The following is a 20,414-nucleotide window of genomic DNA, read 5'->3' as shown; positions in this document are numbered from 1 at the left end:
GGGTTGAGCCTTGAGATTTGACGGTGGACTTTAAAAGCCACCTCCATCCAGGTTGAGCCCTGGGATTTGATATTTATTACCGCGCATTATTTAATATTTATTAAATGAGTTTTAAATTAAAAAAGAATATATATATATATATTTTTTAAAGAGACATTTAATATATTTAATAAAAAAACAAAATGTTAATGAAGGTTAAATATTCGATAATTCTCCATCCCTTCACGTCCATTTCAGAGCCTCTTATCCATTCTTATCCGGTCTATCATGGCCGGAAGCAATGAAGAAAAAAAATCCATTGAATTTTAGAGAAAATCACATGAATTTCGAACTGGTAGTCAATACATTTATCCATACGTGGTGAAATTGGGAATGGGTAGCCATCATAACGTGTGGACGGCGGCGAATCCATTGAATGTGAAGAAACTGCTGACCCCGTAGGCCCTCATTCCATCCATTCATTTTCATTCACATTCTTTGTCCGATTGTGTTGGCTTTCACGGCGCCATAGATTTTGTTTGTGGTTCCAATTTCTTCCCCTTTGTCCCTCACTACAAATTTTGCAGCTGTTCATCTCCCCTTTCTCTTGTCTAATCTGTTTTGGTCCTTCGGACAGGTTAGTTTTGCAGTTTGCTCGTTCAGATGCTCCTTAGCTCTACTTTTCTTTGATCGGGTTTTGTTTAATCGTGTTTTAAGCTTTGAACTCCTGAGATTGTGTTACTACTCATCACTCTACCTTGATCTTTATATTTGCTGTCTTGATGAATGTAAACTCCATTTTTGTTGGTGCTTATAGCTTGATTTTGATTCTTTTCTTATTTGGATTAAGCTTGGTATGGAAATTAGTGTTATTGTTTGGATTATTGAACTTTGATGCTGTAATTTCACTTATTAACTTCCATACAATTATGATCTGTTACCTGAGAGAACAAATTTCCCAAGTGGGGATCAAGCGTTGTGATTTGCAGATTTCTTTGAATGTGATTAACTTTCATCGATCAGTTGGAATCATAAGGAGTTTCTATTTGATTGGTGGGAACTGCCAATGTAGGTTTTAGTAATGGTTTAGATCTCATTCTTGGAGGAAATATGAAGAATTCCTTTTGGAGAGCCGAGGAGAAAATTCTTGGAAGTGCCTCAGCAAGGCAAGTGCTACCTTTCCAAATGTGAAACCTGAAGAGAGTGTTAGCCCCATCCCTAAAATTAGGTCTTTTGCGAAGTGTGAATAGCCGAGAAAGTATTGAAATGTGTATCCATTGACTTCCAGCGCTAGAAAATTGTCTTTGTTTCACAAGGAAACATAACTTTTGAATGAAACTGTGGAAAGTTACTTCTGAGAAAACAAATGACCTCCCTTTATCTTTCTCTCTGAGGATCAAAACATTTTTGCCTATTTTAATATGAAGCATAACCCAAAAAAATGGAGTTTGTAGTTCTATGATCAAGCTCCAATCGAAAAAGGGCTAGATATGTGAACATATGCAATGCAACCAAAATTTTCATGGGTCAACCGAAATGTATGCGGTTTTAATACATTCAAGGGAGTTATAAAGTTCAAAACCTTACTAGTTATCGTATTTATCAAATAAGTAGCCACGAGTAAAGCCTCTCCCATAACTACTTAGAACATGCATAGAAAACATTATGGCACGTGCAACCTCAAACAAATGCCTATTTTTTCGTTCGGAAATTCCATTTTGTTTAGGAGCATGTTGACACCCAGATGGTACCTTTACTTTTTAAAAAATCACTTTGATATGCATTGAAATATCTAGTTCCATTGTTAGAGTGTAAAATGTTGATTCTGATATGAAATTAAGCTTCAATTATATCATTAAATTAAATATCTATCACCTCAAATTGTTACCTAGTATCTAGAGATTTATTTAGATTTGTTGTTACCAGTATCTAGAGATTTATGCATATTTATTGCTACCTAATATCTAGGATTTATTTAGCCTTTATGTATTCTTTATGTATTATAAAAGTCACATGTACCTCTCTTGAAATTAATATGAAAAGCAAGCAAGATAGTTACACTTGCAACATATGGGATAGAAAACAAACATTATATTAATAAGAAAACGAGCTCAAAAGAGGATGAAATATCTTCTTATATGAAGACAAAGTAGGAAATTTCAAGAAATTTTATCTAGAGTACAAAGTGGCGAAAGAAATCAAAATTGAGTATTTCCCGACTCTATGTACTTATCTGTTTGAGAAGGGGTTCAATGACAAAGAAAAGATTATGTGGCAGTCTCGTTTTCTTGATATAAATTTTTTTGGAGAGGTGAAGAAGTGTTGTGAGGAGCTTTGGGAGGCAAATAGATTTTTCTTCTCTATGGGCATCTACTGATTGGGCTTTCTATAGTTATCAGCGTGGCATCATGTCTTTTGGAGACATCAAAATATTTGCCAACACATTCTTTGCGTCAAAGAAGAACTAATATCGAAGAAATAGAAAAGACTACCTCTTTTTGCAACAAATGACAAGTATTTTACTTTCCTTTCTGAAAAGAAGACCCAAGAAAAACCTGATTTTATAGCCTTGAGATTTTCCGATTCTAATCGTAGTTTAGTGGTTAATTTGAACAATCTAAACAACTGTTGAACCATTTCTCACTTTAAGAGTATGTCAGATGCTTTTAGTGTGGTACATAAACCATTTGATGGGAGTACTAGGAATATTCTTTCAGAATGGAATATGTAGCATACTCGGTACCCTAGTATGATTATCTATTGAGTGGTTTGTTGTGAATAACAATGTTGTTGAACAGCAGGGTGAAAATGGCTGAATTCTTGCTCTTGTGATTGTCATCTAATCAAAACTGCCATAACACTTCATATGTAAGCATCCTTTCAATATGAAGGATGTATATTTAGTTTTTGTGCTCTTGCTTAATTTAAAATGTATCTGTTAGTTTTATTTGTGTATTTTATGTAGAGATCAATATAGAATCTATGAAATATCTTTTTGTGCCAATCTGGCTGTGAGTTATCCTAAGATCACGTTCCTTGCTAGGTTCATTCCTTTTTCTCATTGATCCTTCCATGGCATTAACTGCAATCAAGGTTTCGAGCAGCCCAGTAGTGACCAGTAAGGCAACTTTATCTAATTCTTATGGAGTTCTTTCTTCTTTATCCAAGTCAGAACGTGAAAAATTAAATCCATCAAGCTGTTGAGTTGACATTGGGGAGCTCCATGGATGTCTCTTGCAGCAAAAGTCAAAGTTTCTAGTCATGGGCGGCGGAACTCATATGGAAAACCTTTGTGCTTTACCCTGTCACGCAAACCTGCAGTGTTATGCTCCTCAACAGGAACTCATCATACAGATACTAAAGAATGTGCTATGCCTTCTGATAATCCTGCAGGTTTAAGATGGTAAGATGATGCTGACAATCATTAGTGAATTTTCTGACATGTTTGATTCTAAAAGTTTACTGATCTAATGTTGTCTCTATAGTTTACTATGCCTACGTAATCGGTTAAGATGAATTGTACGTTTTCATTTCCCTTTGTAAGAGAAAAGCATCGAGTTATTTTAAAGAATGTTCTACCAAATTATATATAAGAACTCAAGGGTAGTCAAGTCACCTTCTTAAGTGCAGTGTTATGTTGTTGGGCTTTCCCATGGAGAAACTACAGATATTCTATTCGTGTTACCTTGCTATAATGAATATACTGAGGAATATATCTAAGTTCACTTATATGCACGCATACATACACTCACCTGGGGAATAATATCAAGGACAACATAAGGAATATGAGCTTTTTATCCCCTTCCTATTCTTAGGGAAGGCAGCTTTCTTCCTTTTTATTCAGGAAAACTATTATTTCAAATGTCTTCCTTTTCCTTTCTCTACTCCTGCCTATTATATTTATAAATGCTTCATTATTTCTATAATCTAAAATATGTAAGTTATTTAGTTTTAGACTTGATATAGCACATGCAATCAATTTGTTGCTGACCATTTCGCAATCATTATGAAGTCTTGTATGATTTTGAATTTTGTTAAGATCAGGGAAATCACATAATCAGCATAGTTGTCGAAGAACACAAACTATGATTCTTAGTGATATTTTGAGATCACATAATTAAGATTATTTATGTCCCTCATCAGTGCCCAAACAGGAGATGATAAAGATAAGCAGCAGACCGTGCCTAGAAGGACCATTAAGTACAACCCTGGAATAGCTGAAGCCTGTCGGTTTGCGTACAATGATGCAAAATTTGTAAATGAAAGGGCTCGCAATGATATTGTATTGCTTTCTCGGTAATATCCATGTTTCAGAATCATTTTCTTTCGTGGTCGCAATGATGTCTATCTAACTACTTCAATGAAGATTGTCAGTATTAGTAGTTAGTATTCACTCTTACCTGTGCTTTAGATGCATATAATCGATTCAAATGTAAACATAGAGACATTTTGGATTATTTGATATAGGGAAAAAAAGAATTACCCTGGTTATCATGATAAAATGAATTTGTTCCATTTGAATTTTAGAAGAACATGCTCAGGAAAAATTGTGTTCAAAACTTCTAACAAAGTTATACCATTATTTGGTTCTATCTAATCTTCATGGATTGCTGCTCACACGCTCTTATGATATATGCTTGAAAGTGGATATGTCTGTGTTGGTTATGATGCATGTAAATGTTAGATTTTTCATCCACTTTGAACTTATTTACATATTTTCCTACTATTATCAGTGGCATAATGAGACTGGATGCACGTGCACGTCAAGATGTTGCTGTTCTTGGATCTAAGTTTCTTAAGCTTGATGGTATCCCTTTACTTTAGATGCAGTTTTTTTCCTACATCGTGCGCCTGCATATCTTGTCCTTTGGTACTCAAAAAACCTGGAGGACTGTATTTTCATTCATGTTCTAAACTCATCTTTGCTAGTTTTTTGCCTCCAAGAACTTTGGGTTTGGCTTGTCTGCTACTTGTTTAGTCTATGTTTGCCCTCAATATGGATTCTTCCAACTGGTCAATCCAAATCCAGAAGTGGTTTTCTTTTGATCCCCTCTTCTTTATGATTTTCTTAATTTATTTTTCCCTTTCCATGTCATCCACCAGTAACATTCAAACTTTTGAAATATGAGCTTCCTTTTTCTGTTTATTTCCTGCATTTTATTTTCGTATTTGCATATGTTTTCGTCACTAATAATTTTATAACATAACTTGTAAACTCCTATATTTTTGTTGTTTAGCTCGAGCTAGAGAGGATACAGAAACAATTGACCGTAATGTGAAGAAAAAAGCTGAGCGACTGCGACGCATTGCTACAGTAAGCTTAAATTGATAATTTTGGATCTTATATGGATAGAATATTAAATCCATTTAATATTTATTGAACTTCTATTCTCTTCCAGGCTTTGAGAGAAAAGGCTCAATCTAGTCTGAAAAGTGCTGCAGATGAGCATTGGAGTGATGGAGCCTTAGAGGTACCTTATTGTATCCCAATATTCTTGATTTTATTACTCTTGATGCATGCATTTATGATGCAACTGAGGCATGCTCCTCAAAAAAATTGAAAACCATGCTCCTCGAAAAAACAATCCCAAAATGACCCGACGAAAACAACTCGTCCTACTAAAAATGGCTAATGTCCTTATTTGCTCTCCTGCAAAGGATGCAACTGAGGACCCATCAAACTAGACAAAGTCCTTGAAAAACTGTCCAAAGTGTTAATTCTTCTGTGGAGGACTTGTCAAGAGAATAACTTCACTTCACGTGGTAATTTTAACCTTCCAAAGTAAAAATAAATAAATAAATAAATAAATAAATATATATATATATATATATCTGCAGGAAAAACCTTTGGAAGTAGATAAATCCCCTTTCTCAAGATGAACAAAAGAACCCTCAACCAGGGCAAAATGCTAACAATGTTTGTCGTTTCCCTGTCAGACAAAGAAGGACAAAACTCTAAATTGAGCTAAAGATACGTGAGATCTCACATCGGTTGGGGAGGGCAACGAAGCATTTCTTTTAAAGGTGTGGAAACTTCTCCCTAGCATACGCGTTTTAAAACTTTGAAGGGAAGTCTAGAAGGAAAAGTCTAAAGAGAACAATATCTGCTAGCGGTGGGTTTATTCTTTAAGCGAGAAGAATTGAAGCCACTTTGAAGCCACTGAGTGATCCCTTATAGAGGAAAGATGGTATAAATAAAGGAAAGATGGTATAAATAAGGGAGAAAGGAGCAAAGGGGTTTGTCTCCCAACCATATATCTACCCAAAAATAGGTATCCCTCGCATGACTCATCTCATACTAGATAAACAAAGAAAAATAAGGAAGCCCAACGGAGGTAGCTTTCCCCAAATTTTTGGAAGTGCCTTTGAAGGTCCCATCCAAAGACCATTCATGAGCATGGGGACATATTTGTTTGCAATGACCCTTTGCCATAAAGAATTGGGCTTATGGATAAAACGCCATAATTACTTGGCTAAAAATTCCTCATTTCGAAAACTTAACCCCCCAAGGTGTATAGGCTTAGACATCTTCTTCAGACTAAATGAGACCCATTCCTTCATCGAACTCTTTCCATAAGAAATCTCCCGTAAGCTTCTCCGAAGTCTTACTAACTGACACAAGGATTGAATGTAGGTCGGAATCTACCCCTTTAGAGAAAAAACAAGGTCCCAAAAAGGAAAACTATGAGGGTTGCGACCTAAACAGAGACCTAAATAAGAACTACAAAAGGAACCTACCTCCCTCCTCATTAATGCTGCCCACCTATTCATCTTGATTGAATCACAGTTGATATCCAGAATCAAATTCTTTCCTCTATTGATCTCCAAACCAGAAATAGACTCAAAAAATGACTGAAAACAATTTAGATTCACAAAAACCCCTCCTTCCTACCTGAACAATTCCGAGTGATCAAATCATTTGATGGGGTAGAGACTGCAGCGAGAGTTATTTTGGTGGGAATTTGAAGATCGGCTTAGAAATTTGTGGGTCGGTTTTGGGAGGATGTCGAGTCAGTTGGGGTTTACGATGGAATTTATTTGGCGGGTTTGAACAGTACTATCATCTTGTGGAGAAAAGCAGTTTATCTTTTTCATTTTTTTTCCTTTTTGGTTGTCTGGTGTATCTTAACTAGTTGTATGGGTGGAGTTTCATGCATAGCTCTCACTGCTGCTTCACAATTTTCAGGCTGATTTGCGCATGGCTGATTTCCGTGCTAAACAGCGGGCAATGGAAGATGCCATGACGGCTTTAGAGGTAAATCATATGAACAGTGTTCGTTTCTTTTCTTGGGGGTGGAGAGCCGTAAATGATTTTGACTAATTTCCCTAAACTTCTAGTCATTTGAAGTAGTTTTTTTGTTATCTTTTTCCATTTAATTTTTGCTTCCAAGAAAGAGTTGACCTTTTTATGTACTCTTTTGTTGCAGTTTGTCAAAAATATACATGATATGATGGTGAGAAAGATGTACAAATTGTAAGTTCTTCTTTTACTTGAGAATTTCTCCATTTGCTCCCCTTCTCTCTCTATTTCCCTATAGGAGCCAGGAGAGATTGTATTCGATAGCTAATTAAACTTTTGACATTCATTTGCAGTCCTCTGTCTAATGAACCCGGGTTTCCAATTGCCAATGATGTGATGGGCCGTATAAAACTAGAAAAAAACGGCAAGAGTCTCGATTTCTTAACCGGTGAACTATCAACTGACCGCATTTCTGCTATTCAGGTATTTTTTGTCTATGGCCATCAATAATTGTTCTTCATTTTACAGTTTGTATCCACAATTACAATATTCTCCATCTACTGGATGTATAGGAAATCTATTGGAGCATGGCCTCTGCCCTCTCTGAAGCTGATGGAATTGATTATACTGATCCAGATGAGGTCTAAATTTCTCGACTGTCAATTCTTTGGACAACATTGACAGTGACAAAGGTTTCGATTTGCTCATTAGTTATTTCTATCTTTCGTAGCTCGAGCTGTTGATTAGAACTCTCATGGATCTTGATGCAATGGATGGCAAAAGCAGCGTATCACTCCTTGCGGAATGTTCGAGCTCTCCAGACGAAAATACTAGGTATGCTGATTTTGATTCCTGATGGACGAAGTAACATAGCTTGCTTAGAATTTGAGTGCGTTCTTGGAGATGCTGGAAATTTTACGCCTGTGTTATTTTTTTTCTATTATTGCTTCAACGGGGTAATAAGCTGATCTTTGTTGTTGCTTTGGTAATCAAGACAAGCACTGGCCAATGCTCTGGCAGCAGCCCCATCCATGTGGACTCTTGGAAATGCAGGCATGGGAGCTTTGCAGGTAACTGCTCTCTCTCTCTCTCTCTCGGGGGTCTCGTTCCTTCACTTGCTCTCGCTCATGCGGGTCTAGTTCATTCATTTGCTCTTGCTCATGCGGGTCTCGTTCATTCACTTGCTCTCGCCCATGCGGGTCTAGTTCATTCACTTGCTCTCGCCCATGTGGGTCTCGTTCGTTCCCTCATGCGGGTCTCGTTCGTTCACTTGCTCTCAGCTCATGCAGTTGAAAGCCTATTTTATTAATCTTTCTACAAAAGGGGAAGTCGTTTAAGCTAGATTCCAAAGAGCTAATCAAACCGAACTAGCATCATTCTCAGCCTCTGATGGCTGCATGTTTATTATTGATTTTGCAGAGACTTGCAGAAGATAGTAACCCAGCAATAGCTTCTGCAGCATCCAAAGCCATCAAGGAGCTGAAGAAACAGTGGGAAATAGAAGAAGGAGACAGCTGGAGCTTTACAGTGAACCAAAAGACCACCATGGAAGCTAATGAAGCTAATGACGACGACGACGCAGATCGATTGTGAGAGATCTTATTAGAACCAAAATCTTCACTTGTAGATAGCTTAATTTAAGAGCATAGGATAAAAAAGAATTGGAGGCTGCTGTAAAGGAAACTAAGTCATTTTATCTCATGGGATTTTTCTTACAAATATAAGGAAACAGCCCTCTTTTTCTTCATCTTTTTTACCTTTTTCACTCTAGAGAAACACCAAACTGCCTTAAAACATCGATCATTTATTATTTACTTAAAATGTAATGATTTTATCTAAAGTAAAAACTATTTATGTGGATAAAGTCAATCATTGAATGCATATATCAGTGGATCATTAATTACTTCTGCATTGTGATCTTTGATAAAGATCAATAATGGTAGAAATCAATTGTGATCTTTGATAAAGATCAATAATGGTAGAAATTAATTCTGATGTCAAATAGGACCATATTTACTAGGAGTAGACTTGGATGGTTACAAATAGTATAATAAGATAGTTATAAATGGTATTAGAGTCAAACACCGAACGATGTGCCAACAAAGAGGTTGAGCTTCGAAGGGAGTAGACACGAGGCAATGTGCCAGTAAGGATGCTAGGCTCCAAAAAAAGGAGGATTGGAGGGTCGCACATCGATTGAAGGACGCTGGGCTCCAAAAGAGGGAGGATTGGGAGTCCCACATCGATCGAAGAAAGGAACGAGTGTCAGCAAGGACGTGGGAACTTGAAGGGAGGTGGATTGTGAGATCCCACGTCGGTTAGGGAGGAGAACAAAACATTTCTTATAATAGTGTATATAATAGTGTATAAACCCTAACACGGTAAACTTTATTTACATCAATACCTTCTGGTCAGCCATTAATTAATTATGCATATAAGAACTGTCAATAACTAATTAGACATGAAATATAGTCAATTACTTTAATGTTGTTTCTTAATCAGATGTCTGTGTCTGTGTCTGTCTTTCTCTGTAATTTGTCTCTGTCTGGTCCCATGCTGCAGAAGAACAGTAATGGTTGGATGATCCTCACAAGTCAGAACAGAAGCACTACTGAAGCTGAAACACAGAACCCTTCAAAATCTCCAATATAAATTGAATCCCATCCATCTTTGCCTCCATTCTTAAAAAACAATAACACTAATTTGGTGCCATTAGTTTTTGGATTAAAATACCTTCTAAGTTTTTAATTGTTTTGAACTTTTAAAAAAAAAGCTTAATTGTTATTACGGATCGTTTTTAAAGTTTAAATTGTCGAAAAATGTTTATCTACACTTCATCACCTCTCTTTTACATTTTCTCTCTCTCGTTCGCTTCATCTCCAGCTATTCTTACCTATTTTCCCACTTTTTTGCCTCTCTTCTTAAAGATCATCTAACTCCCTTTCGATCGAGCTATATTGGCTATAGAAAAAAACTTAAATGTTTTAACAATGTTGTATGTTAGCATATGTGTGTGAGTTAATATGTTTGAGTTTAATAGACAAATCGAGAGTTATATCATAATTTTAAGGACAATCAATGAGAAGAAAAAAGAACATAAACATATGTATTATCAAACTTGTAACGTTGAAATTTTGTTGATGCCTTTTGCAATTTAAAATTCTTACATTTATCGTGAATGGACTCTAACTCTAATAGAACAGTCAAATTAAAGGGAGAGAACTAAGTTACTTACGTGACGACACCATTAACTACTCCAAGACCTAAGACACGTTTGAAAAAACAAGCAAGCATTTGGTATGCTCCTTTTATAACACCAACCATTCAATACACCCATCATAGCAGTGGGCCAAATGGCCTATCGACTCAGACATTCTGAAGCACTGTCACTGATTATTAAGCCTATATACAGTTCAAACTCTATTTAATCCTTCAAAATATTTCCCATCTTGCAGATCCATATGGTCCTATGAATCCCCAATCCATCTATTCAAAGTACATCCAGTGACAAACAAAAATGGATAAGCATAAAGTGGACACCCCTTTTAAAAAGTACAATGATGTTTTTCTTTGTTTAGAAGTGTTATCTTAACATGTACGTATTGTTTTCTTTGGATTTTTCTTTTCGAACTTCCTCTCAAGGTTTTACAACACGACTACTAGAGAGATGTTTTCACACCCTTATAAAAATGTTTCGTTCCCCTCTCCAATCAATGTAGGATCTAATAATCTAATCCCCCTTTAGGGTTTAGAGTCCTCGCTGACACTCGTTCCTCTCTTCATTCAGCGTAGGATCTCACAATCCACCCCTTTTCGGGACCCATTCTTGACTCTAATCATTGGGATCTCCCGCAACCAATCAAACCTGGTAGGAATTTTCCTTGTCTCTTCTCATATTGACTTTTAGAGCCTAGTAATTCTATATTCACACTCGTCTAATTCCTACTACAAGTCAACTGCTTAACCTTACCATATTTGGTTGAAAGCAAACTCATGATGTAACATCTCTTGCTATAGTGACACTTGTGAATGTGTTCATATGGGGTTTCACAAAGGAAGAACAACCAGTCTGATGAGTCATGTTTGAAGTAATAAAGATGTTTAAGGATTGAAACACTGAACAAATTATGATTAGCACAGGTCAATGTTCACTTCGTAAATTAGAAAGCAACAGAGACTCACAAACCACTACACATTTTACATGAATTACACCCACACCCACATCAAACTAAAACTAACACTACAACTACAACTCCCCACACAGCAACAAAGAGAGAGAGAGATACGAGTGAGATAGAGAAAGAGTCAAGATACTACCAATTAACACTGCACTGCAACAATCTATTGTTGAACGCTAACTTCTGTCAATGGACCCTTCACCTTGGGAGGTCGACCTCTGGGCCTCCCACTCGGTACCGGAGGAGCTGGCGGGGTTGCTGGCCGAGGGAATTTCCTTGGCCGTCCTCTCGGTTTTCCAGTCCCAGAAGATACCTTCATCTGCACTGGCTTTGGTGGTTTGGGAGGTTTTGGAGGCGCATTCGGGTCCTTAGGCGGGCGGCCTCTTGGCTTCGGCGGGGATAAAACAGAACCAGGCGGCAGAGGCACCTTCAGTTTTGGAGGCCTGCCACGTCCCCGCCGGGGAGGTGCCGTGGGATCCCTCTTCATGTAGTTGTTCTTCCAGAACACAAGTTCCCCACTGGCTTTCATCATGTTCAAATGGTGCGTTAGCAAAGATGAATGCCCAGTTGGTAAGTTCCCATATGTTGATTCAATGTACTTTGATATGGTGGATTTGTTTGAACCATTGTCACTATTCAATGCCTCAATAGCCCTAAATATCATCTGCAACATTTAAAACGCCCCTCGTTCAAAAATGGTGTTTCAATTCAACCTTTTCCTTTCATTTTCATGATCCACTTTTATCAGCTTCAATGATTCGCAGATCTAAATTGAAACTTGATAGCCAAATCAATCAGGATTCTTCTTTCTCAGCATTTCAAGAGAATTCAAATCGAAGCACATTTCAAATGAACTTGTTTCCAGCAAATTCAGTTAATGGCATTAATCTCAAATCTCTTCTGACTCAAACAAAATTCAAACCTCAAAACCATTTCATTCAGGATGATGGAACTGAAGAATCATTCAAAATAAGATCAGAAACAAATCATCGAAGAAACTGCAGTGAACCAGAAGCACATTCATGTCATCTCTAACAAGAGCTAAAGAAATGAAAAATCTCCGATGAATAATCAACGTTTCATGTTTTTTCCGAAAAACAAACGCTCAGATTAGAGAAGAAAATGCAAGAAAACACAAGGAAACAAGGATTTTCTCCTGTTAACCAAATCACCAGAGAACAACAAAATTCAGTAAACAAGACACAAAATCAGAAGAAACCCTAATTCAAGAACAGATTAACACACAAATCCATAATAGATTCAACAAATTAGAGGTAGTGAGACGAAGAGGAGCAAAAAATTAAGAGAGAAAAAACAGAACATATCATCATTTTTGGTTGATGAATATCAGAAATTGCGGGAAATAGAGAGGAAAACGAATGTACCTCAGGGTAAGGAGGGAGTGATGGAGGTTTATTAACCTCTTCGGCCGCCATTGAAGAGTGAAACAGAAGCTTTAATTTCCGTGAAGACAACAGAGAAAGAAGGTGAAGAGTCACTCCGAAAGCAGCTAGAGATAGAGAGAGAGGAACCTACTACTGCTGTTCGAACGAAATTTTGCTCTGTAACTGTTTGATTTGAGCACAGATTTGCAAAAAGGAAACAATAAAAAAAAAAATTTAAAATTAAAAAAAAATGATTTTGAGTAATTTCTTTCCCTTTATTTTATTTTATTTTATTTTTTTGTTTTGCAATTTTGATGTGAATCGTGAACAGCTGGAATCTTCTAGTGGATGATGATCGGACGGTCTGTATTTGTGGATCGAAGTTCTGCACGGATTGATGACGTGGTACGACCTTGTTTCAAGGATTTTGAAAACGTAGGTAGTGAAGTTACGATTTTGCCCCTCTTTATCTGGCTTTTCCAAGCTTGTGAGAACGACGGACAGCCCTCGCAAGTGGCAACTGCAACAAACAAAGATTTTTGGAATTGACCACTTAAATGTCTTTTCCTTTTATTTTTAGATTACAAGTTTATCCTATTTTTTTTTTTATTTAATTTTATTTCTATTTAATTTCTAATTTTCTTATATTTATATATCTACTCCTAGTTATCAACTAAATATTTGGTCCAATATTAACCAAATATCAATCTGTAGAAGATACGTTCATTTTTTAAAACACATATACAATAATACAAAATTAATCTTAAAAAAAATACAACTAACTGATGTCTCGGATTGACACTCCTATGTGATAATGCAGTTTCTTAGCATCTCCCCAACTGGACCGATACCTGTAAGAAACAAAAAAAAGGAGAAAGGGGTAGCAAATTTAAAATTTTAAGGCTTTTCGTTTAATTTTTTATTTTTTGAAATGTCCCATTTGAGTCCACAAACATAAATAACATTGCAGCTAATACATTTATGTTTTTTTTTTTTTTTCTCGGAGTAAAGTTTAATCTCAACCTAGTCTACACCGGTTAGATTTAAAACTTTTGGTCTCTTAATATCAAACAAATTATTTTAATACATGAAAATTGTCTTATAAACCCATTTTTCAATCAATTTTGAACTTATGATCTCGAAAAAAATAATAGTATATTTGTGTTAACATTTTAGATTTGAATTAGTGTTGTGTTAAGTCTTCTCGAAGAACAGTGACTAGCTACGAACATTTTAGTCATTTAAATTCCCAAATCACATACACAAAACCTTCCAAATCAATTCCATTGGACGACTGATTATTCCACAACAAGTTAATCGTACAGTTACTTGAATGTTCATACATGCCACCCTAAATCAATAATTGTAATGTGAAAACACTCAATTTTCAATCAAATTCATCGTGTCGTTATATGAAAGGAAAGAAATGCTACAAACATTATTGGAGACAAACAATATAAAGGCGAAGGATGTCCAATATGTAATACAAATATTTGGAGCCCACGAAACTAACAGTGGTGAGTACTTTGCCTTCTAAGAGTGAATACTATTCTCATAAACTAACACGAGTTCTTTTAGCATATTTTGTTCTTAGTTCTATGAAGGTCACCCTAAGCAAAACCTGTTCTTATGATTAAACCACAAAAAAGGAGAGTGTATCTAATTAGTATAGGTACTGACTTTCAATTTTTTTTAGTCATCTTATTCTCAGGATGACTCTCATTCAAATATGGTATTGGTTTATGCGTATACCCCTCCTTTACTCAGATGTCATAAGCCCACTAACTTGTGCATTGGTTCATCCTCTAACCCACTGGGGGAGGTATCATTTTGTTACAAAGTTAAGCATGATTGGTTTTGAGCAATCACGTGTTGAATAATGTCTTAAAATGCTGGAGAGATTCATGTTGCTATATAGAAGACAATTTTCACTACGAAAAACGGTTTAAGACAAATAGATAACATGATTTGGTCGTATAAAATGCAGTAAAATTCTCGAACAGTCGATTTTGCATTAAAGTGGAACATGTGATACGAACAATGATTCTTACTAGTAAAATGGATAATGAAAAGAAAAGGAAAAAAGAAATTAAAAAAATGACAAAAAGGGCAGTGTATTCGAAGGTCTGCGGAAGGGTAATTTAGGTATTTCATTCGTAGGTAAACCATTTAAAAGATTATATTTCAGGAAAATCAGGAAAACTAGGTCAAATTTCAATAATTAACAACAGAAAAATAGACCATTTTTTGTTTACAAAACCGCAATTGTAAAATCCAAGGGAAGAACAAAAGGTTTATTGAAGAAAATATCGTCTTCTTAGTCCCGAAGGAAAGTGTCTCTCAGGCCGCCGCCGCCGCAGCCGCCGCCTCTTGCCAGAAGAATCTCAGTTTCTTTCTAAAACGCCCTATAAATCCCACACGCACGGTGTCGCCTTCCGACGTCATCTCCTCAGAATCCTCTATTTGACGTTGAAATTCTTATCTCTTCGCTCTCTCGTAAGTCCTTCGACTGTTTTTAGATATTATTTTTCTGGTAAATTGTATTAATCTCTTTATGTTTTTATAAAATTTGGTTATTATGTGGATTTTTTATGCTGATACACTTTTTGGTTAGGTGTCAATCGGACTTTTGGATGGAGATTTTTTTTTTTTTTTTTTTGAGAATGTTCGATGCGATCGGGATTATCTCTTTTGTGATGTTTATAAGAGAATGATTGATATTTTGTGCTTATAGATCTTTAAAGCGTTGTAGAAGTTGCAATCGAGCGAGGATGTTTGGTTTTTGCATAATGAATTCTTGATTCATGCGTAAATCTTTCATTAATAACAATTTTCCATGTGCCTTTTGACTCTATTTCCAGTTTTAGTTACATTTTTATACATAGTTATTTTCTTTCTTCTCATGGGTATATTTCCTGGTTTTGGGTTTTAGATCTGAAATCTGAAGTTAGTTGGACTGTCTTGAATTTGTCTCTGTTATAACCTCATCCATTTTGGAAGTACATATGTTGTACATGGGCGTACTGGAGTTAGTAATCATTGACTGGCATTTCTAGTTTCTAAAATTTTATTTCGTTTAACAATATGTCTACAACGATACGTTTTGTTTGTATAATTTCCGAAGTTTAAATATCGGAAAATTGGAGAACGATCTTAAACAAAACATAAGAAACGATGACTACATAAATGGTCCATCAAATCATCATTATGGTCCACGTAACAGAACCTCAAAGCTCATAATAGAGTTTAGTTGGAAAATCAACAGACCTACAGACTAGAATCGGATGTTTATGCATTCCATTTTTACCTTTACTAGTGTTATGAAGCACATTTGCAGTTCTATTTGCATTTCTATGTAAGGCTACCTTCTTCTAGTCCGATCCATGTGTTAAGTTAAATACATAAAAATCTAGAACGTGTCTTTTGGTGGGTGGGTTATGTTAAACCTCAACTTTGAGTTGGTACGGCAAATTGTTTTAGAAATATCTGCTTTGGCACTTCACAGTCTTGGTTGGGCTTTAGTGGGGAGTTTGTGTCTTGTTGAGGATGGATGTTGAGTTGGATGAGCAGGTCATTTTCAACTAATAGTGAATACATGTTACAGTTGATACATTGAATGAATTATTGATTTGTCAAGTTTCATGCAAGTATCATAATGATTAATGTTTATCTTACCTTTCTGCAGGACTTCTTTTCTGTAGTTCTTCGAAATCTGTTTCCTCTTATCAAACCGGATGGCTACTCCTTTGGATATGTCCCTAGAGGATGTGATAAAGAAGAATAACCGTGAGAAGCTTAGAGCACGAGGTAGGGCTCGTCGTGGGCGTGGTGCAGGTGGGTCTTATAATGGGGGAAGAGCAGTAGTGATAGGGTCAGTTCGTAGAGGTCCGCTCGGCATAAATGCAAGGCCATCTGCTTTCTCAATTAGCAAGGCAAGCTTCAAACTGTGATGTTTAATGCATATGCTTGAGAACCTGATATTCCTTGAAATACATGCTCATGAGGATCTCAAATAACACTAAAGTAACTCTAACAGAAGAGGATCAGTAAAATTGTTGTTCTATGGAGAATCTCATCGTGGGTCACCCTCTGATCCGATTCGTCTCCTGGTGTATTTGTACCATTATCTTTGCAAATATTGAATACGTGTGGGTTATCTGGGTTATTTTCAAAGGACTTTCAAGAGTGGAGAATTATATTCTTGTCAATTTATAAGCTGATATGTGTTTTCTCCGTCTGGATTCTTATCTGCATGCTTTCATCAGCCCCCACGCAGAATGAAGAATGTTCAGTGGCAGCATGATTTATTTGAAGACAGTCTTAGAGCTTCAGGGATTTCTGGAATTGAAATTGGCACAAAGTTGTACGTTTCTAACTTGGATTATGGGGTGACCAAAGAAGATATAAGGGTACAACTCAAGCCATATATATTTGACTAAAGATGCTTTCTCTTCATTTTTTGATTAATACTCTCTTGGAACCTGACGGTGAACTCAGGAGTTGTTCTCTGAGATTGGAGACCTGAAAAGATTTGCAATTCATTATGACAAAAATGGCCGTCCAAGTGTAAGTTCAACTGGTTTTTTTCGTAGAAATATGCAGTGATGTGTTGCCGTATAGCTTTCTCTGGAATTGAGTATTTACATTGTTTTGGTAGTCATAACTGTGTGACCATGAAATCAATATTTGCTTTTGGTGGATTCGAATTTGTCTATGTGCAAAATTCATCTTTACTTTGGAAGCTAGATAGTGCTGAAAAAAGCTATTACAAGGAACTTTTTACTAGAATACATGTAACAAATGCCGAGAAGTTAAAATTAATGAATATGTTATATATTGCATGTTTTTTACATATCAAATTCAAATTTTCTTCATTTATCATTGTTATTCGTATTTTGTTTCCCTTAAGTTGGCAGGACATCTATAGCAAATATGATAATCATTCTTCTGTTCTAAATGCGTTTGTAATAGTTAGCTCCCTTATCAAGCTTTAGTTGGCTGATTAACTTTCCATTGTTTATTTAAGGGCTCAGCCGAGGTGGTATATACTCGCAGAAGTGATGCATTTGCTGCTCTAAAGCGCTACAACAATGTGTTACTGGATGGGAAGCCAATGAAGATTGAAATGCTTGGAGATAATGCTGACACGCCAGTTTCTGCACGCATAAACGTTACTGGAGTGAATGGAAGAAGCAGGAGAACCGTTGTTCTAACGTATGGAGTATCTTTCTCTCTTCCTTTTTGCTCTTTTCTTATTTAATTTTAGTATCTTCATAACTAATTATTGTTTCCTGTGAATAGAAATTTGTACTTACTCACAGATAGGTCTTCTTTTTATAATCTGTTTCATCAATCAGTGAAATGGTTCTTTTTTCTATTTGCAAAAAAAACGTATTCATTTTTGTTCAGACTGGCCTTTGATAAATTTTATAGTAGTAGTCTATTAATGATTTATTATCTGTGATATAGACGTTCCCTTGTCCTTGGCTGCTGTGTCGGAAACTTCCCCCTCTCTCTTACGTGCTCTCCTTTGATAATCGCGTTCTTAAAATGATTGATGAAAAGATGGCAAAATCTGCTTCAAATGTAGAGTAAAATTAATATTTGTTGGGTATATGCAGGTCTGAATCTGGTCGTACTGGTAGCTCCCACGCGGTCAACCCTTTTCCTGGGTAAGTTCTAACTCGAGATTGTATTGGGCATGAAATTTTTATATTCAATAGTGGAGAACCAGTTCTTTTATTATTATAATTGCATTCTGAGATTGTTTTACTGCTTGGTAGCTGGATTAATTTTGGAAGTCATTTGTTCTTGGTATTTAGTCTTATCTCTGATTTTTATAGGGCCTTTACAATTGAGAGTTAGATCTTTTCTATCTGTTTGGAAGTCAGGCCAATGAAAATTTTCTTTTTTTCCCCCATAAAAATATTTTCACTTAGAAATAAACAGGTTTCGGGAATTAAAAAAAAAAAAAAAGAGGATGCCAGATGTTAGTGATAATAGTGCAATGCTTGTGTGTTTGTGTGTTTCTTAATTTTTATAAACCAACTGTTTATATATGCCTCTATTTTAATGAATTATATTTGAAAATTAATAGGCAGAAAAATGAAATGAAAACACAAAAACAAAATAAGATTTTTCTTAGTTTTTTTAAGCTTAAATTGTTTAATTTGTCCTTAAGCTTTCAAAAGTCTTTGATTAGTCTCTAAACTACTTTCAATTTGTGTTTAATAGACCTCCTAAATTTAAGAAGTGTTTAATAAGTTCTTAAACTTACAATTGTGGTGACCTATTAGACACAAATGAAAATTTAGGGTTCAATTAGACATGTAATTCAAATTTATATCTAATAGAACATACAACCTTTCTAAACTTTCTAAAGAGGCACTTATTAAATACAATGGGAAGTTCTTTAGAAACTAGAGATTAAAAAAGAAATGGTTATTAAGTAGGATGTTAGTTGCTAAAATAATAGAAAAGAGTTCTATTATAATAGTTCGCAAAATAAATTTCTAATAAATGTTTTTCTAGATGTGGTCATGAGTGCGTTTTGCTTCATAGTTGTAAACAAGTTTATTATGCATGGAGGAGTGGACGGTAAGAAGAAATGTAGGTTGGAAGTCAAAGAAATTAGTTACTGTAGGTTATATTCGATCACTTTGAAATTATTTACTTGAGGTATCTAAGGGTTGTTGGTTTAATTCTCAACACTTATTATAGGTTTAATTCTCAAGCACTTATTATATATGATGTAATATGTATTTATTTATTTAGTTATTTTTTAAAAAGATATGCATGGTGTTCAGCCTCAGCTACTAAGTTCTTAAAAAAATGCACGTCATGAGTTGGAAATAAAGTACTTGCTTAAATCGGTAGGACAACTTGTTTCTATTGCTGTCTGGTTTTATTGGAGTTTTTGGGTTTTGTATAGTCCAAGCCATCGTGGAGGGCTGAGGAGTGGTCGCGGTCGTGGTCGTGGGCGAGGGGGCTGGAGCCGTGGTCTAGGAGGTGGAGGAGGCCGTGGTCTAGGAGGTGGAGGCCGTGGCCGAGGGCGTGGTAGTGGTAGTGGTCGTGGCCGTGGCCAAGGAAGAAAGAAACCTGTGGAGAAGTCCTCCGCTGAACTCGACAAGGAGCTTGAAAACTACCATGCTGAAGCCATGCAAACCTGACCTGATTAACCACTTGTGTTAGCTGTAAGATAGAAGAATGTATGTCACACTCTCGTGGGGTGTGTGCTTATTTGGTTATCATTAGTTATTTCCATGCTTACTTTTTGCTCTTCAGTAGTAGACTAGATTGTATTTTTCCTATTTAATGGAGGAGATGATGCTGTTTGACCCTTCCTTATCAAAACCTCTACCTCTTCGGTTGATCATGAACGAACCGAGCTTGGGGTTCATCGATCTCTCAAATAGGTGAATTGCTTTATGTATAAAGGAGATTTCGAGTTTAGTTGTTGCTATACATTGTTGAGAATGTAGTATCTTTTATTTTAGGGACCTATTGTTCAACTCCTTGGTCCTTTGATTTGATTTGATTTCTTAATCTTAATATCAGATTTTCATTACTTTTCTTGGAAAAACATAATTCAAATGCAACTGTGATAATTGCTCCAGTAGAGTACACAGAAGA

General features: G+C 36.0%; 3 protein-coding genes across 7 annotated transcripts; 2 read left to right on the top strand and 1 right to left on the bottom strand.

The window, feature by feature from the left end:
• The first annotated feature begins 222 nt into the window (after nt 1-222).
• On the top strand, nt 223-8,966 carry LOC111442247. 3 transcript variants are annotated; one of them, XM_023079557.1, is made up of 14 exons: nt 223-616; nt 3,023-3,097; nt 3,220-3,382; nt 4,123-4,275; nt 4,713-4,786; nt 5,217-5,293; nt 5,379-5,450; nt 7,166-7,234; nt 7,407-7,453; nt 7,573-7,702; nt 7,792-7,860; nt 7,950-8,053; nt 8,214-8,289; nt 8,639-8,966. In XM_023079557.1, exons 2-14 carry the CDS (start codon nt 3,052-3,054, stop codon nt 8,810-8,812), a joined length of 1,254 nt encoding a protein of 417 aa, XP_022935325.1. In that variant the 5' UTR covers nt 223-616; nt 3,023-3,051; the 3' UTR covers nt 8,813-8,966. The 3 variants fall into 3 exon arrangements, with proteins under 3 accessions (XP_022935325.1, XP_022935326.1, XP_022935327.1); XM_023079558.1 differs by lacking the exon at nt 3,023-3,097 and having other exon boundaries at nt 3,152-3,382; XM_023079559.1 differs by lacking the exon at nt 3,023-3,097 and having other exon boundaries at nt 3,148-3,382.
• LOC111442248 (THO complex subunit 4D-like) lies at nt 8,294-20,285 on the top strand. Of its 3 annotated transcripts, none has more exons than XM_023079562.1 (7): nt 8,294-8,313; nt 16,468-16,714; nt 17,048-17,191; nt 17,280-17,348; nt 17,809-17,996; nt 18,404-18,454; nt 19,714-20,285. In XM_023079562.1, exons 2-7 carry the CDS (start codon nt 16,517-16,519, stop codon nt 19,949-19,951), a joined length of 888 nt encoding a protein of 295 aa, XP_022935330.1. In that variant the 5' UTR covers nt 8,294-8,313; nt 16,468-16,516; the 3' UTR covers nt 19,952-20,285. The 3 variants fall into 3 exon arrangements, with proteins under 3 accessions (XP_022935330.1, XP_022935328.1, XP_022935329.1); XM_023079560.1 differs by lacking the exon at nt 8,294-8,313 and adding an exon at nt 15,048-15,301; XM_023079561.1 differs by lacking the exon at nt 8,294-8,313 and adding an exon at nt 15,050-15,278.
• On the bottom strand, nt 11,320-12,993 carry LOC111442250 (HMG-Y-related protein A-like). The gene is made up of 2 exons (XM_023079563.1): nt 12,783-12,993; nt 11,320-12,061 (listed from the first exon to the last, which is right to left on the bottom strand). Exons 1-2 carry the CDS (start codon nt 12,831-12,833, stop codon nt 11,561-11,563), a joined length of 552 nt encoding a protein of 183 aa, XP_022935331.1. The 5' UTR covers nt 12,834-12,993; the 3' UTR covers nt 11,320-11,560.
• Nucleotides 20,286-20,414: the final 129 nt, after the last annotated feature.

The sequence above is a fragment of the Cucurbita moschata genome, unplaced genomic scaffold (assembly GCF_002738365.1).
Source record: "Cucurbita moschata cultivar Rifu unplaced genomic scaffold, Cmos_1.0 Cmo_Scf00004, whole genome shotgun sequence".
Lineage (NCBI taxonomy): Eukaryota > Viridiplantae > Streptophyta > Magnoliopsida > Cucurbitales > Cucurbitaceae > Cucurbita > Cucurbita moschata.
This window is presented reverse-complemented; position numbering and strand designations above follow the sequence as displayed.